This window comes from Eubalaena glacialis, chromosome 19 (genome assembly GCF_028564815.1).
Source record: "Eubalaena glacialis isolate mEubGla1 chromosome 19, mEubGla1.1.hap2.+ XY, whole genome shotgun sequence".
Classification (NCBI taxonomy): Eukaryota; Metazoa; Chordata; class Mammalia; order Artiodactyla; family Balaenidae; genus Eubalaena; species Eubalaena glacialis.
In genome coordinates this window covers 56,447,378-56,463,833 of record NC_083734.1, presented here as the reverse complement: position 1 = coordinate 56,463,833, position 16,456 = coordinate 56,447,378, and the positions used below count along the sequence as shown (strand labels likewise).

General features: G+C 56.1%; 1 protein-coding gene across 1 annotated transcript in view; it reads left to right on the top strand.

The window, feature by feature from the left end:
• Positions 1-6,795: 6,795 nt before the first annotated feature.
• MYO15B (myosin XVB) overlaps positions 6,796-16,456 on the top strand; it is a 32,717-nt gene continuing 23,056 nt past the window's right edge. The window contains 15 exon segments of the mRNA XM_061176957.1: positions 6,796-8,852; positions 9,235-9,298; positions 9,531-9,640; positions 9,810-9,888; positions 10,186-10,308; positions 10,571-10,674; positions 10,818-10,881; positions 11,046-11,159; positions 11,281-11,442; positions 12,176-12,289; positions 12,403-12,461; positions 12,537-12,669; positions 13,784-13,879; positions 14,131-14,262; positions 15,020-15,145. Of these exon segments, the coding sequence (XP_061032940.1) occupies positions 6,796-8,852; positions 9,235-9,298; positions 9,531-9,640; positions 9,810-9,888; positions 10,186-10,308; positions 10,571-10,674; positions 10,818-10,881; positions 11,046-11,159; positions 11,281-11,442; positions 12,176-12,289; positions 12,403-12,461; positions 12,537-12,669; positions 13,784-13,879; positions 14,131-14,262; positions 15,020-15,145 (3,537 nt within the window).

Genomic DNA, 16,456 nt, shown 5'->3' with positions numbered 1-16,456 from the left:
CTGGACTGGCCCAACGACTTTAATTTTTTAATGGTGCAGAGATTTTCCATGTAAATAGAAATGATCGTTAGCTGGTTCCTTGCCTTTGCCCCTTGGGTCCGTCCCCTGGACCAGGCTGGTGCTCAGGAGAATCTGTTTTTTAAGCTATTTGAATCAGATCAAACTGTATCTGGTTGTGTCTGAACGCTAGATGCCTTCTCTCTTTGGGAATAAATGGTAAAAGTTAACTGAATTGAGTCTGTCTGACTGCACCCCTGGGTGGGGGGCAGTGGGAGGCCCCTAGCTGCCCCTGGCCGGCCTTTCCTTGCTGTTAGGAGGGGAAGATGCACACAGTATCTCAGGCCTGATGGCTTCTTCCGGACTTCAGGGAAGGACTATGGGGTGCTGCTGAGGTGGGGGGCAGCGCCCGGAGGTTAAGGTCTTCGTAAGCCCGGGGTTTGATTCTCCTTGGGCTACATCTTTATTCGCCTGTCTTCACTGAGCACCAACTATATGCCAGGTGCTTGGGGTTCAGAGGTGGCCAAGACAATGTGATCCCTGCCCTCGTGGGGTCCTTACAAGTGCAGGAAGTGTTAAGATGAGGGAAATCCGGGGGCTTGTGAGAAATGTGCCTGGGGAGGTGACATTCAGTGTGACGGGAGAGGTGACCAGGAGCTGGCTCGGCAGACTGTTCTCTGCAGAGGATGGGGGGCGGGAGGTGCAGCAGCACGAGAGGAAGTGTTCTGCTCGCCGTAGAGCAAGTGAAGAGTTGAGGGTGGCTGGCAGGAAATGAGCTGAAAATGCCAGGGCCAGTCCAGGAGCCTCGTGAGGGCGAGGGCACCGCCATGGGCCGCAGGGACCCACCCTGGCCTGAGTGCGGAAAGGGCCTGTTGGAAAGACGCGGATTAGCTCAGGGAGCAGAGGCCCAGGTCCCAGGACGGACACACCGTGGGAGCATCCTCCCCACCCACCCTCCGGCCCAGCACGTCCAGCTCAAGAGTCGCTGAATTTTGGAACTTGGACCACTCGAGCATCCCTTGTTTCTCCTTAGAGGAATAGTGGGGGCTTACTGAGATGGAGCCCCAAGAACCACAAGGAGTGGGAGGGACAGCTCCCCAAAGAAAGAAAATGCTGTCCCTGGAAGAAGTGGAGAAAGGATGCTGGGCAGGTAAAGACAAAGCCAGGGGGGCGGGGGAGGTGGGGAGAACCGCACCCTCTGCAAGACAGTCTGGACTCCATCCTGAGACAACGGAAGCCTTTGAAGGACTTTTTTTTTCTGCCGCGCTGCGTGGCACGTGGGATCTTAGTTCCCAGATCAGGGATCGAACCCACGCCCCCTGCAATGGAAGTGCTGGACCGCCAGGGAAGTCCCATCTGGAGGGCTTTAAGCAGGGAAGTTCCATGAGATTTATTCTTCTAAAGACCACTGTAGCTTCAACCGCAGCTACAACATCCGAGTTCCACTCAGGCAAATTACTTACCTGCTCCGCATCAGTTTCTCCTGGGAAATGGGATAACAGTATTCCCTCAGTGATCTGTTGCCAGGTTCCTATGAGACCTCGAGGTTAATGGGTTAATGATAGGGGAGGCCCTCTGTCAGGGTCAGGGAGAATACCTTAGAGTTTGATGCACAGGATGTCTTTATCTTTTATCACAAAAGAAATTAAGCTTTGCTGTTTCTAACTTGGGTTGGCACTGGGGTCCTCAGTCTGTGGGTCAGAGGATCCTACGCCAAAAGTGGGTGCCAAGGAAGGAGTGGGAACATCACATCCAGAGAGCTGGGCTCCCCACCTAGGGAGACAGGTATGGTTTTGTGACTGCCAGTTTAGGGGGGCTTCCATGTCTTTTATCCACTTGGCTAAATTACCTCACACTAATGGACAAGCGACATGAAGTTTCCTGCCAAGAAACCAAGAATTGAAGATCACGGTAATAATGCAAACACCAACAAATCAGAAGAAAATGGCAGAGCCAACACCTCCATGGCTTTGTGGCTGCCGCAATGATCCGGCTAGTCAGCTCGAACAAGAAGTCAACAGCAAGCACGCACACGCACCTGAAAATACCAAGAGGGCTCTTTGAAAACGGATTTACCCCGCACCCATTAAGGACGAGATTTGCCTTAAGTACACTATGCTTTGAAGCGTTAGCTTATGTTGGTGGTTCAAATATTTCAGTTCAGAAGAAAACATTCTCATATTAGGAGTGTGAGACCAACCATTTTTACGGATAGGCGTGCTCTAGAAAGGGGATTAACGGAAGCTGGGCTGGCCCCGAGGGAGAAGTGGGGTGTCCAGGGAGAGGTGATGGGAGTGGTGAAACAGAGGTATTGAGAGGTTGAGTTGACCAGGATGGCGGCCAGATAGACCGGTGAGTGAGTGGGAGGAGTCACTGCCAATTCCAAAGGCCCTTGAGACGTGCTATAGGCAGCCAGTCTAGAGACTTAGATCTGGGGGCCTTCGGCATCCAGAGGTGGAAGACTTAGTGTTCACCTACACCTGAAAGTCGGGCGGATCCAACCCTCCATCACTGGCTTTGCCTGTGACCGGCTCTGTGACCTTGGATAGATGACCTCACTCCTGCACCTTTGTTTACTTATCTCCAAAATGGGCTGTGATAATAGGGCCGACCTCAGAGGACTGAAAGGATTAAATGAGAATCTGTAACATCCCACAGCATCTGGCTCCCAGTAAACACCCAACCAAAGGAGGTGAAAGTTACTGTGAGGTGGGTGAGGCCAGGAGAGGAGGAAATAGATCAGGAGGGAGAGAGGGAAGGAGTGTGGAGTGGAGTCAGAAGAGGGCTCGCACAGACCGGAGGAGTTCACAGTCCTTGTGAGCAAAGCAGATGAAGGAATGAGTGGGAAGGAGGAGGCAAAGGGGAGAACTGGGCTTGGGGATGGGGCCCCTCTGCCCTGGTATCAGGTTTGTCTAAGGGAATTCCCTGGAGGTTGTTGGAAATCACACAGCCAGGAAGTGGGATGGGGGAGGGACCAAGCCTGTCTGGTTCTGAAGCCAATTCCCAGCAGAAGTGTCATGGAGCAGAATAGCGGGACCCGGGCTTCCCTGGTGGTGCAGTGGTTAAGAATCCTCCTGCCAATGCAGGAGACATGGGTTCAAGCCCTGGTCCGGGAAGATCCCACACGCCGCGGAGCAACTAAGCCCGTGTGCCACAGCTACTGAGCCTGAGCTCTAAAGCCCACAAGCCACAACTACTGAGCCCACATGCCACAACTACTGAAGCCTGCGTGCCTAGAGCCCGTGCTCCGCACCAAGAGAAGCCACGACAATGAGAAGCCTGCGCACCGCAACGAAGAGTAGTTCCCGCTCGCCACAACTAGAGAAAGCCCGCGTGCAGCAACGAAGACCCAACGCAGCCAATAAATAAATAAATTAATTAATTAATTAATTAAAGAAAAAGAATAGCGGGACCCTTGAATTGGGTCCCCAGTTTCTCACTTACTGGCTGTATGTCCTTAAGCCACTTACCCTCTCAGAGCCGTTTCCCCATCTGTGAAATGAGACCATATCCCCTTCCTAGGGTTTTGGGGGGTTTGAATGAAATGAAGCTTGGGAAGGGAAGTAACTGAGACTCAGAGGATCAGAAGTGGCCACGCCCACCGAGCTGAGTGAGATCCGAGCTCTGTCCTGGATCAGCCAGAGGGAGAGGAGGGCAGGGGAGAAGGTAGGAGATTGGAGACAGGTGTGGAGCTCTCCCCTCTGCCCCCAGAGCTCACAGGACACATTGTAATGGGCCAGACAAACGGAAGTTCCGTGTGTAGCTGATGGTAGCTCCTCACACCTGTTCTTTTGCCAGGTCTTGGGAGCCAGACTGTTTGAGTGGGCATCCCACTTCTTTTTTTTAAATAATAATATATTTATTTTTGGCCGCGCTGTGCAGCTTGTGGGATCTTAGTTCCCCAACCAGGGATTGAACCCAGGCCCTCAGCAGTGAAAGCACAGAGTCCTAACCACTGGCCTGCCAGGGAATTCCTGGCATCCCAGTTCTGACACTCAGCTGTGTGCCTCAGTCTTATCATCCATAAAATGGGAATCCTTATAGCACCAACCTCTCAGAGTGCTTTCAAGAATTAAGTGAATTCAGGGAATTCCCTGGCGGTCCAGTGGTTAGGACTCCGTGCTTTCACTGCTGAGGGCCTGGGTTCAATCCCTGGTTGGGGAACTAAGATCCCACAGGCCGCAGGGCGTGGCCAAAAAAAAAAAAAAATTAAGTGTAGTCCTTAGAACAGTACCTGGCACATCATCAACATCATTGTTATTAGTCCAGGGCAAAACAGTGAGTTCTTTCTCTGTGTTATCTTTTAAATTATAAAACGCATACAGAATAGCACAAGTCATAGGAGTACAACCCGATAAACCTCCACAAACTAAACAAACAGTATCACCCATGGAGGCTCCCTTGTGACCCTTCTAGTCACTACCAACCTCCCACCCCCCACCCCAGGCACCACTCTATAACTAGCTCAGTTTCCTCTTTTTGTACTTTATGTAAATAGAATCATACAGTGATTCTATAACCCTTTCTGGCTTCTTCACTCACCATTACGTTTGTGAAATAACCCATGTATGTTGCGGATAGTGCTGTGTAATCATCCACTGTGTGAATACATCACCCCACTTCCTGCTTTCTGCAGGTGAAACAAGCCCTATGAACCTCATTGCCCTTTGCCTTGGTCAGTATTGGTGGTGGGGAAGCACAGCTTACAGACTTTCAGTCAGAGACACCAGTTTTATGAGTTACATGGTAACTGATGTTACCCATGAGCTTGTGTTCCTTTGGGACAGCTGCTTCCTTCACTAGAAGGCTGCTTCCTTGGCAAAGGCCAAGTCACTTTCAACTCCTTGCTCAAACCAGGCCTCTGGGCTGTGAGTGGCCCTCCTGGGTAACGTGAGTGCTTGCAGCAGCTCCACCCAGGTCTAAGGCTGGCTCCAGGAGATATGCAGAGAGGTGGGTATAAGGCAGGTATAAGCTACCTGGAGAGCATACCAAGGAAAGAGCCACAATCTGGAATGTTACCTCCCCCACTCTGATTCTGGGTGGGGCTGCTGGTGAGGAGAGGCCAGAGTGAGTGGTCAGCAGGGGCACGGAGCCCTGCGGGGCAGGTCACAGGCCCTGGCTGGAGATCTCATCTGACTCCATCTTGGGTGCCCCGGAGCCTACCCTGCAGCAGCTGCCTTGCCCCGGGGCCAGCCAAAAGGGCTCATGAGTCCTGCCTGGGTTTAACTACAGTATAACCATCAAGAAACAGATCCACATCAATACAAAGATGGGTAAAGAATGAGAAAAGACAGGTCTCAGGAAAAAAAAAAAAAAAAGGCTGTAAGATGGAGGAAAGCTGCTTATTTTCACAGAGAAATTAACTTAAAAGACATTGAGATTTTGTCATGTCTCAGAGTGGCAAAAATGTTAAGTAACACCATGCCTCAGTGCCATGTTAAAATGGGTGGTCTCCTATCTTGTTTGTGGGAGTGTAAATTGATACAACCTCCATGGAGGAAAAAATTTGGAGCTCTCCAAATTACAAATACACATACCCTATGGCCCAGAAATTCTACTTCTAGGAATTGATTCTGCTTGGACACAGGTGGAGTCAATGTTGTTTGTAACTGAAGCAAAAGCTGAGATGAAGGCAGCATCTGTTTCAGACATAAAAGTCTGTTAGCCTAAAGCAATTTTAAAAAGTCAGTTATTTTACCAGGAAAACAGGCTTATTCAAGAGCAGCAAAGAATTACAACACAGGATAGCAACTATGGCCAGCAACACACAACCCTGCTAAAGCAAAGGAGAGGAAACTTTTTTATAGAGGAGAAGGGGAAGTTGGGAAAGGCTGTTATAAACAAAAAGACCATTGGAGGAAATTGGGAATTTGAAGTACAGTGGCTTTTCATTGTCTTAGTTTGACAGTTTCTCATTGGCTGAGCTGTTGCCAGGCAAGGAGAAAATCTTTTTTCCTCCAGCTGGCTGTAGTACAAACTACACTTCTTTCCCTTGGGATCTGCATTGAGGTGGAGTGGTAAGCGTGTAAGCGCTCCCCCTTCTGGCCTCTGGACTCCGTTTTAGTAAGGTTTCCCTTGATTAATTTTCACACTATCAATAAAGAATTGGTTAAACTATGGCACGTTCATTTGCTGGATTACTATGCAGTTGTAAAAAGAAAAGAAAAAGAAGATCGTTATGCACTATTATGAAATCTCCAGGTTAATCTGTTAGATTGGAAAAAGCAGAGTGAAGAGCCATGAGCTAGAAAAGCTTCCACCTGTGCTCAAAGGGAAAAGAATACTTGCTTTTCTCTGCGTGGATAGCTCTTGAAGGCAATACAAGAAATGGGTAACCTGGACTTCCCTGGTGGCGCAGTGGTTAAGAATCCACCTGCCAATGCAGGGGAGGAGGGTGCATTCCCCTAGAGACCCCAGGACGAGGAGGACGGTTCTTCTGGCACCCCCTCACCCCCTGCTGAAGAAGCAGTGAGGCGGGAGCAGAGCATGGGCCCCCTCGATTTGGCGTGGTGCCAGGCTGGCCTGGCTGGCAGCAACTCCAGGCGGCATGGTTGCCCTGTCCACGGCCTTTGTCCGCAGTTGCAGCTCCTCTTTCCTGGGCGGCCTCCACTCTATTGTTGGCCGAGGAGGTCAGGACCCGCAGCCACCTGCATTATTGATGCTCACGCGTAAGGCGGGAGACGCGGGGGCGGGTAGATTGAGCCTGTAGCCGCAACCTGTGTGATGTGCTGCCGAGGGCACCTGCGGGCAGCCAGCTCCTAGCGAAGAGGAGAGGAGGGAGACGCCGGGAAACAAACCATGGGCAGGAGCAAGGGCAAAACGCCCCAGCGCCTGGAGGGACCCGGGAGGCCGACCTCCGGGGAGCAGGAATCCAGGTCGGCCAGCGCCGACAGCGCGCCCAGCCGGGAGCGCCGACAGGGCCGCGGTAAAGCCCACGGGGCGAGACCACTCTTGGAGCCCTGCACCGCGGGGGGCCAGGAGACCCCCGGTGGCCGCAGGAAGCGCACCGTAGAGGAGAACGGCGACTGCAGACGGCCAGAGGCTGGGCCGCCACCGGAGGCTGAGGGGAGACGAGGCAGCGCGCGGCGTCGGGGATGCGGGCCTAAGGAGAGCCACAAGCCCGGGGACGGCCGTGGGGGGCGCCTGGAGGAGAAGAGTCTCCTCGGAGGAGGAAGGACACGCGGGCGCGACCGCCGCAGGAGAAGAGGAAAAGGGCGGGGATGCTCGGTTCAGCGGGGCCGCCAAGAGACCCGCAGCCTCAATGGGGACACGTCGGATGGAGACGGGGCCAGCTCCTGCCCGGACAGTGAAGCCCGCGAGGCCCTGGAGAGCGGCAGCCAGAGCGGCGGGGCCCCAGAGCGGCGGCCCAACTCGGAGCAAACGGACATGGGCTCGGGAAGCACCCAAACCGGTCCGGAGTCAGCGCTGGAGGCGCCGAGAGAACGCCCGAGCAGCGACGGCCTGAGCAGCGACGGCAGAGGCGGTGACAAGCCCCCCGCCGGGCCCCGGAGCCCGGAAGGATCGTCGGGGGCGAGGCCCCAGGGAGAGACCGAGGATTCCGAGACTGACACAGACTTGAGTCTGGAGGGGGCCGGGCCTGGACGGAGCCTACGGGCAGCCCCAGGAACGACAAGCGGGTCCACTGAGGCCGAAGAGGCTGACCCGGCCAGTAACGCCGCGGCCTCCAGTCCCCTCGAGGGCAGCCGCGCATGCATTCCCCGGAGCTCGCGGGCTTCTCGAAACCCCAAGCCGGCCCGGGACGCGAGAAACAGTGGGGTGCAGCCCGAGGCTGAGCCGAGGGGCCCCGAGCCCGGAAGAGCCGAGGCCTCGACCGCCCGGGGTCAGCGTACCCAGGTCGGAGAGGGGGTGGGGAAGGTGCAAGAGGAGGAGGGCGTGAGCGAAGCGGGGGCTGGAGGAGAAGGGTCCGGGGACCCAGCGCCGCTGGTCGCCCTGGTGGCGCTCGGCAGGCTTCGCGCGAGGCCCCCGCCAGGGCCCGCTCCCCAGGCCGCGGGTCCCTGCCGCTCGGGCCTCAAGGACCGGCTCCTGCGGGTGGCACGGGGCCTGGGCCTCCTGCGCTGGCTGCGGCTCCGGCCGCGGGCGGGCGAGGCGCGGGCGGCGGGCGAGGGGCGGGGCCGCGGGCCGGGGCTGAGGCGCCGTCTAGTGCTGAGCCTGGCGGGCGTAGCTGGGCTGGGCGGGCGACCGAGGGCTCCCCCTGGTGGCGGCTCGAGTTCCCCGCAGGTTGTGGAAAGGCCAGCCCCCGACGACCCTTCTGAGGACGCGGACCCGACTCCAGATCCCAAGTTCGCGGTCATGTTCCCCAGGATCCACAGGGCAGGGAGGACCTCGAGCAGCCAGAGCTCAGAGGAAGCGTCCGCGGAAGCCCCCGCTGGGGAGGGGCACTTTTGGTTTTGTGCGGGGGCTTCAGGGGACAGTGAGGGGCGCAGGGCGAGTGGAGAAGGGGTGGCCGGGCGCCGCCACGGCTCTCTCGGCCCGACTCTCCCCGACGAGCCCCCACTCGAGAGCGGCTCCAGCAGCGAAGCGGAGCCGGAGACCTTGGGAGCCGAGGCTCCGGTGCACTGGGCGCAGGGCGAGGACCCCCGCGAGGACCCTGGGTTTGGCACCGAAGCACTGCTGCCCCGACTCATCTTGGAGACCCGCCTGCGGCGGGAGAGGAGCCCGAGCCCCTGCGGGTTCCTGACGGATCGATGGGAGCCGGAGGATGAGACCGAGGAGGCGCTGGAGAAGGACCTGGAGCTGAGCCTCGGGCCAGGCCTGGAGGCGCTGTCCTTTCCCGGCGCCGAGGGTAGGAGCCTCGGGGAAGGCCTGGAAGACACCGAGGACCTGGCCCGGCTGCGGTGAGCGGGCGCGGTCCCAAACCTGCCATGCCTGGGTCACACTTGCTCGTATCCCATCCTGCCCCCGTTCTTTTATGAATTGTATCCTTACATGGGATTTTGCCACACAAGGTCGTCTGGCTGGAAGGGGCAGGTGAGGGGTGAGAATTAGGTGTTCCTTCCTTTTCTAATTGGCACAAAGCTTCCCTCTGGGTCAGCAGCCTGGTCCTGCTTGTAGCGCCCACGGCGCTGGTAACTTGTTTAGCAGCCTGACCCCTGTATTATGGACCAGCTCGGAGAGGGTGCATGACTTGGTGGAAGTGTCTCTGCAGCCAGTGGCAGCGCTAACCCAGGATCTCCTTCTGCCCCCAACTTCCTGCTTCTCCACCCTGCTTCCCTACAGGCCGGTGTGCGACAGCTCTGTGCTGCTGTGCCTCAAGAAGAGGTTTTACCTGGGCCGAATCTATGTACGGGGGACCCAAGAGGGGATGGTGGGCTGGGATTCCCTTTCCCCAGGGATCAGAGGGCCCTCCGGGCACCCCTGGAGCTTCCCCCTCCATCTTTCTCCTCCCTGGGCTGGGTGCTGAACCCTCTCTGGGGTCCTGCAGAGCAGGGAGGGGCCGGGGGCATCCGAGCTCCACCCTATTTGCATCACCTGCTCCCTCCATGTTCTGATGAGAGCTTCCACTTTCCTGCCAGACCTTTGGGGGGCCCCTCCTGCTCGCTCTGAACCCCCGCCGGCCCCTGCCTCTCTTCTCACCTGAGGTCCTGGCCAGCTACCGCCCTAGGAAGACCCCTAACACCACCCCGTACGTGAATTTGCCCCACCAGCCCTCTGCTCACCCCCAGGTGGCGAAGCCCCAGCATGTCTCATTGACTGAGGTCCAGGACATGGCAGGCACGACCTGCCTACGCCCAGGAGGCCCCAGATGCCCATCTCTGGTAACCTTCTCTTCTGCTTCCACCCTCCTCCCCCAGACACATCTTTGCCATCGTGGCAGCAGCCTATAGCCTGTCTCAGAGCACTGGGCAGGGCACCTGCATCCTCCTGGGGTGAGTGGTGGCTGCCCTGCTTGGCTGAACCTTCAGGCCACACTGAAGGCCAGGAGGAGGGGGATATGAGGTCTGCATTTGAAACTGCCTGTCTGGTCCACTGCTGGGCAACAGCTCTGGACTTCCTAAGACTGTGCCCCTTGAACGAGGCCTCTTGGGGACATTTTTCTGTTTGGTCTCTATGCCCCAGGTCTATGTTTCTGCATTTCTGGGAGTCTCCTTTAGGGCAGGTATCACTTCCAGGTGGGCATATCCCCACGTTCGGGCTCAATGGGGTTGTCCTCTGTGCCCCTTCCTGGAGACCCTGCCAACCTCTCCCTCCTGCAGTGGGCACAGCGGCTCTGGGAAGACAGAAGCTTCCAAAAAGATTGTGCAGTTCCTAAGCAGCCTGGAACAGGAGCAGACAAGGGACAGAGGATGTCAGGTGAGGGGCAGCTCGCCATTTCCCAGGGATCCAAGGGGGACCATCCTACTCCTTTGGGCCAGAAGGGTGGTCTTCAGGCCTCTGGCTTCTCCTCCGAGGCAGCCCCAGGCATTGCCTACTGCGGGGGCAGGGAGGGCTGGGGTGACTGACCCCTCCATGGACCAGCAGAGCTCCCAGGTACACAGTGTCCTCGGCTGGGATGCCTGATCAGTGGGCACCACTGCTGCTCCCAGGGATACTTGAATGCCCCTCCCCCATCCAGCTGGACCATGTGCTGCCCATGCTCAGCAGCTTTGGCCACGCCAAGACAGTCCTCAATGCCAATGCCAGCCGCTTTGGCCAGGTCTTGGGCCTCTGCCTGCAGCAGTGAGTGACGGGGGTCCAGGTGGGCAGGGTCACCCATGATCACTTTCCCTTATTGGGAACCTGAGACTGCTGCCCTTGGGTCCAGCCCACGGTGGGTCCCATTCTGAGCGGGGGCCCCCTCACTCAGTGTCCTGTGTCCACAGAGGGGTCATCCTGGGAGCTTCTGTGTCACATTATCTGCTTGAGACCTCGAGAGTGGTGTTTCAGGTACGACCTGGCCCGCTGCTCCCAGAGTGGGAAAGAGGGAGGGGCCACTGTGAGGGGCTGTGGTCCCTCAGCCCCCAAGCCTGCCTTCCCCAGGACTTGTCCCTGCTCCCCTGGGGCACAGGACCAGGCCGTTGCTCCCCCTAAGCCAGTCCTTCTCCCCTGAGGCCCAGGCTGAGCGGAGCTTCCATGTTTTTTATGAGCTGCTGGCGGGGCTGGACCCCATGGAACGGGAGCGGCTCTCCCTACAGGGACCGGAGACCTACTACTACCTCAACCAGGTGGGGGAAGGCCCCCTCGGTGCTGGACAACGGGGCCTGCCCAGGGAAGGGTCTGAGGAGAGGGAAGCTGCGGGTGGCCAGGCCCCGACTCCTCACCCCTCACCCCTGCTGTGCTCTGCAGGGCCGGGCCTGCAGGCTCCAGGGCAAGGAGGATGCCCAGGACTTCACGGGACTGGTGAAGGCCCTGCAGGTGCTGGGCTTGTGCACCGAGGAGTTGACTGCAGTCTGGGCTGTGCTGGCCTCTGTCCTGCAGCTGGGCAACATCTGCTTCTCCTCTTCAGAGGTGAGCTCCCTCTGAGACACTGGATTGGTGGTGGCTTGTTTGCATCATCAGGGCAGAAATAACAATGCCAAACACTTGTGTGTAGGAGACAGTAAAGCCCCGGGCCACCATCAGGGCCTCACCACTGCCCCAGAAAGCAGGTGAACTCCCATCGTACAGATGAGAAACCTGAAACCGGGGTCTTCTGCATCTATACCGATCCTGTCCCATTAAACTGCCACCCTAAGGAGGATAATTGGCATTAATTGAGCAGCTATTATGTACCTGGCACTGTGTAGATCACTCTACATATATTTTCTTTTTTTTTTTTTTTTTTTTTTTGGCCACACCGCGCAGCTTGTCGGATCTTAGTTCCCTGACCAGGGATTGAACCTGGGCCCTCGGCAGTGAACATGCAGAGTCCTAACCGCTGGACCGCCAGGGAATTCCCTACATATATTTTCTAATTCATTGCTCCCGACAACACCATAACATAAAAATTGTTGTTTCGCCTTTAACAATAAGACAGTGGAGACTCGGAGAAGGAAAGAGACTTGTCAGGACCGCCAGCTAGTGGAGAGGTAAAGTCAGGATTCACAATCAGGCCCTCAGACTCCGGAGCCAGCTCCTACCTGCCCAGATCTACCTTTGGGTAACAGGGCCCCTTGCCAGGCAAAGCAAGGCCCTGCCCCTGCCCCATGGGAAGCAGCCAGTCCGCAAGCAGAGCTCTCCCTGCTCCCTCCCGCCTGTCCAGAGGGAGTCACAGGAGGTGGCTGCCGTGTCCAGCTGGGCTGAGATCCACACGGCAGGCCGGCTGCTGCGGGTGCCGCCCGAGCACCTGGAGGCGGCTGTCACCAGGAGGGTCGTGGTGAGCTCGGGGGTCCTGGGGAGGCGGGGGCCTGACCAGTCCACCCGCAGGCTTGGGGAGCACTAGTGTGGACCTTGGGCCTGACGTACCACATGTACATCCTCTGCCCTCAGGAGACGCCCTATGGCCAGGTCTCGAGATCCCTGCCCATGGAAAGTGCCATCAATGCCAGGTGGCCCTGGGGACAGGAGAGAGCTGTGAGCAGGCCTAGCCCCTGCTGCACGTGGCTCACTCACCATGCCCACAGGGACGCCCTGGCCAAGGCCCTGTACTCGCGGCTCTTCACCTGGCTTCTGAGGAGAACCAATGTGCGGCTGGCACCCCCCGGGGAGGGAGGCAGCGTGGCCACTGTCACTGTCGTCGACGTCTACGGCTTTGAGGTCACCCCTGGGGGTGGGGCCCAGGACGGGGTGCCCCCGTCATCCTGGTTATTCCTGGGGACCCCAGCAGCTTCCCTTTGCGGGGGCACTCGTGTGCTGCTTGCCTTTCTGACCGTAAGATGGTCCACGAGACAGCTGCGTGCTCCGTAGGTACAGCCATCTGCCCTATGCAACCCTGACGTCGGCTCTGGAGACCTCTGCCTGCTTGGCCTTGCAGAGTCTCACAGGAGCCTTGAGACAATGGAAGACCCTCGGATGGGTCAGCCTCGCCTCCTGTGTACCCAGAGGAGAGGGAAGAGAGGGAATCCCCCAAAGCACGCTGAGTTTTTTATAAGCTCTTCACCCCTTTCCAGAACATCCTGTTTCCTCAAGGCAGGGAGGAGGGGCGAGAGCAAGAGGCGGTGGCCCCCACCTCAGTCCTTGGATGGGCACTGTACCCTGTCCCCTGCTCTCTCCTCCTCTCCAGTGTGTCCTTGGTGACCATCCGCTCTCTGAGGAGGGGGATGACCGTTGCACCTGTGTGTGTGTGTGTGTGTGTGTGTGCATGTATGCACGTGCGTGCTCTTGTGTGTATTTTAGAACATGTCAAAACTCTGTGCAAAGCTACACGAAGCGGGGGCTCTGCTGGGCTTACTAGGAAAGTGCTGAGGGGCACAGAGGAAGGAGCCTGTAATTCCAACAGGAGGGATGCTGGAAGGCTTCTTGGAGGCGGCAGCCTGGAGCTCTGCTTACGAGGATGTGGCATTCTGATAGCCAGCGAGTTAGGCTGTAGCAAGAGGTGCCTTCTAGACCACAGGATGGCTATGATCAGAGGCCTGAAGGCTCACAGTGGTGCTGAGGCAGAGGGCAGGGGTGTGGGTTGTTGGAGGGAGGAAGCATGATTGAGGCTGGGATTGGGCTGAGGCAGCCTGCATGCTGTGCCAGGATCTTTGGACTTGTCCCTGGAGGAGGCAGCATCAGCCCTAGGGCACCACTCCCGCCTAGTGCTGGGGAGAATGGGGGCAGCTGTGGGAGTGGGATGAAGGGCACCAGGCCTGTGTGCTAGCCCCCCGACCAGCTGCCCTGTGCCCCCACCTCATGTGGGTGCCCACCTCACTGCCCACGCGCCCCCCAGGCACTGCGGGTCAACGGCCTGGAGCAGCTGTGCAACAATCTCGCCAGTGAGCGCCTGCAGCTCTTCTCCAGCCAGATGCTTCTGGCCCAGGAGGAGGTATGGGGAGCTGGGCATGGAGGTGGCAGGGGGACACTCAGCTGTTTCCCAGAACAGAGGCCATCCCTGGTAAAGAGAAGGCACTACACCTAGAGCTCTGCCCCAAAGCCCCCTTGCTATGGGCCGTCTCAGTCCTTCTGAGCCTCAGTTTACTCATCTGTAAAGTGGGAGGGCCATCCCTGCTCTGGCTCAGATGAGGTCCCCCCATGAACGTGGGTGGTCTCTGTAAACTAAATGCTGGCTGTTCCCAGGAGGAGTGTCGGCGTGAGTTGTTGCCCTGGGTGCCCATCCCCCAGCCTCCGCAGGAGTCCTGCCTGGACCTCCTGGTAGACCAGCCCCACAGCCTCCTGAGTATCCTGGATGCCCAGACATGGCTGTCCCAGGTGAGCCCCCAGGGTCGGGGACAAGGAGTGGGGGCCCTGGTGGCCAGGCCAGAGCCAGCAGGAACTCCCAGGGGAGCAATAAAGTGCTGAGGTCCTGGGACCCTGCCCACAGGCCCTCAGCACAGCTTGGGAAGGCAGCAGCCAAACTGGGTTCAAATCCTGTCTCTGGGTGATCCTGAGTGAGATTCCCGACTTCTCCAAGAGTCCTCGCTGCAGAAGGGGGACAATTGTGCCTGAGGGGCAGGGTGGTGGGGACTGTGCTGGCTCCATGAGGGGCTTGTGAGGGTTTCCCCAAGTATTTGTTGTTATAAGTTCCTTAGCACTATAAAATAATCTCTTACTGGATGGCTTTTTAAAAGTATCTTTGAAAGACTTGTTCAGAAACACATGTAACTGTGAGACCAGACTCCCAGGAGTGATCGCTAAATCTGCCTTAAAGTTCCCCCAGCTCCATTTCTTTTAAATGATTTCATCAAGGGTCCTCTAAGCCGCCAAATCTTATTGACTGAGGTATACAAGGCTACTGTGTTTTTTCTCAAATGGGAACCAGTTGTTCAAAATAGTCCCTGGAACAGAAGCTGTGCCCTTTATAAGGACTCAGATATGGAGTGACTCTTCCTGAAAAAGAAGTTTGGGGACCAAAACCAAAGCTCACCTTCTGTTCAGTGCCTGTGGTTTTGGGGGGCAGGGGAGGGAAGCACAGTCCCAGCAGGGGAATGGCACCTGCAAAGGCCTGAGAAGCTCTTCCTCTTATCAGGCCACGGACCACACCTTCCTGCAGAAGTGCCACTACCACCACGGCGACCACCCACGCTACACCAAGCCCCAGCTGCCCCTTCCCATCTTCACCGTGCGGCATTACGCCGGGACCGTCACCTACCAGGTATCAGGGTGAATCAGTGAGGGCAATGTGACCCTGGGGAGTCACCTGACGGGTGAGAGGGGTAGGTGTGGGGAGGCCCCTTCCAAGGCTTGGCCATCTGTCCCCACCTGGGCCCTTGGCCTCACCTAGTGCATGACTTACTGAGTTCTGGGTGGGCATTATGGGGTGGGGAGGGTCAAGGCCTTGGGACCCTCCAGACGAAGAGGGGCAGAGTGTATGCATGGGACCTGGCTCTGATAACCTCAGGCAGTCTACTTCTCCTTCTGAGCCTCCATTTCCTCATCTGTAAAATGGGAATGGGAGTCCATCCTATAGCATTGTCCTGAGGATTAATGCAATTACATGGAAATGGCGGGGCAGGTGCCTGGCAGATACTAGGTGCTCACTGAAGGGATTCTCCTCTCCCCTTTATGAGTTTCATGACTACTGCACACCTACCCAGGAGGAGAGCTGCTGAGGGGAGGGGGCCTGGTTTAAAGGCTAGGACCAGGTGACTGGTCTGAGGTGGGGCAAGTCAGGTAAGGCTTCCTGGAGGAGGTGACATGCTCTGGTTGTAGAAGAAAACATACAAACTACACAGGAGTTATCCACACGTGAAACACAAGGAGTATATGTCAATTATACCTCAAAAAAAAAATCACATCTAAAAGAAAAAAGGAAGAAACAGAAGGAGATTGACTAAAGAAAACTATAAAATTGTATTGAAGGTCACAAAAGAAGACTTAAAAATGGAGGGAAAAGCCACATTCCTATTGGGGAGCCCTATATTGTTCACTTTTTCACAGTTAATCTAGAAAAGTCATGTAATTCCAGACAATACTCCAATGGGGCTTTTATGAGAGAAGGAGAGGTGGATTTTAACAAAATTATTCTGAAGTATTATATGGAAAATAAATGCATGAGAATAGCTAATAAGATATAAAAAGCAAATGATTATGGAGGAATTTGCTCTATCAGATATTAAAACATATTTTAAAGCTCTAGTAATTAAAAGAGTATGGTATTGATAAGGAGCAGACCCATCAATGAGACAGAATTGAAAACCCAATAAACAGACCCAAAAGTGTTACAAAGAACTGGGTATGTGACAAAGGCGGCCTTTAAAAAAATGTGGCAAAATATATAAACAACATAAAATTTCCCATTCTAACCATTTTTAAGTGTACATTTCAGTGTCTTTAAGTACATTCACAATGTTGTGTAACCATCACTGCTATCCATTTCCAGTACTTTTTCATTATCCCAAACAGAAACAACTTACCCATTAAACACTAAGCTCTAATTCCTCCTTCCTCAGACTCTGGTAATATC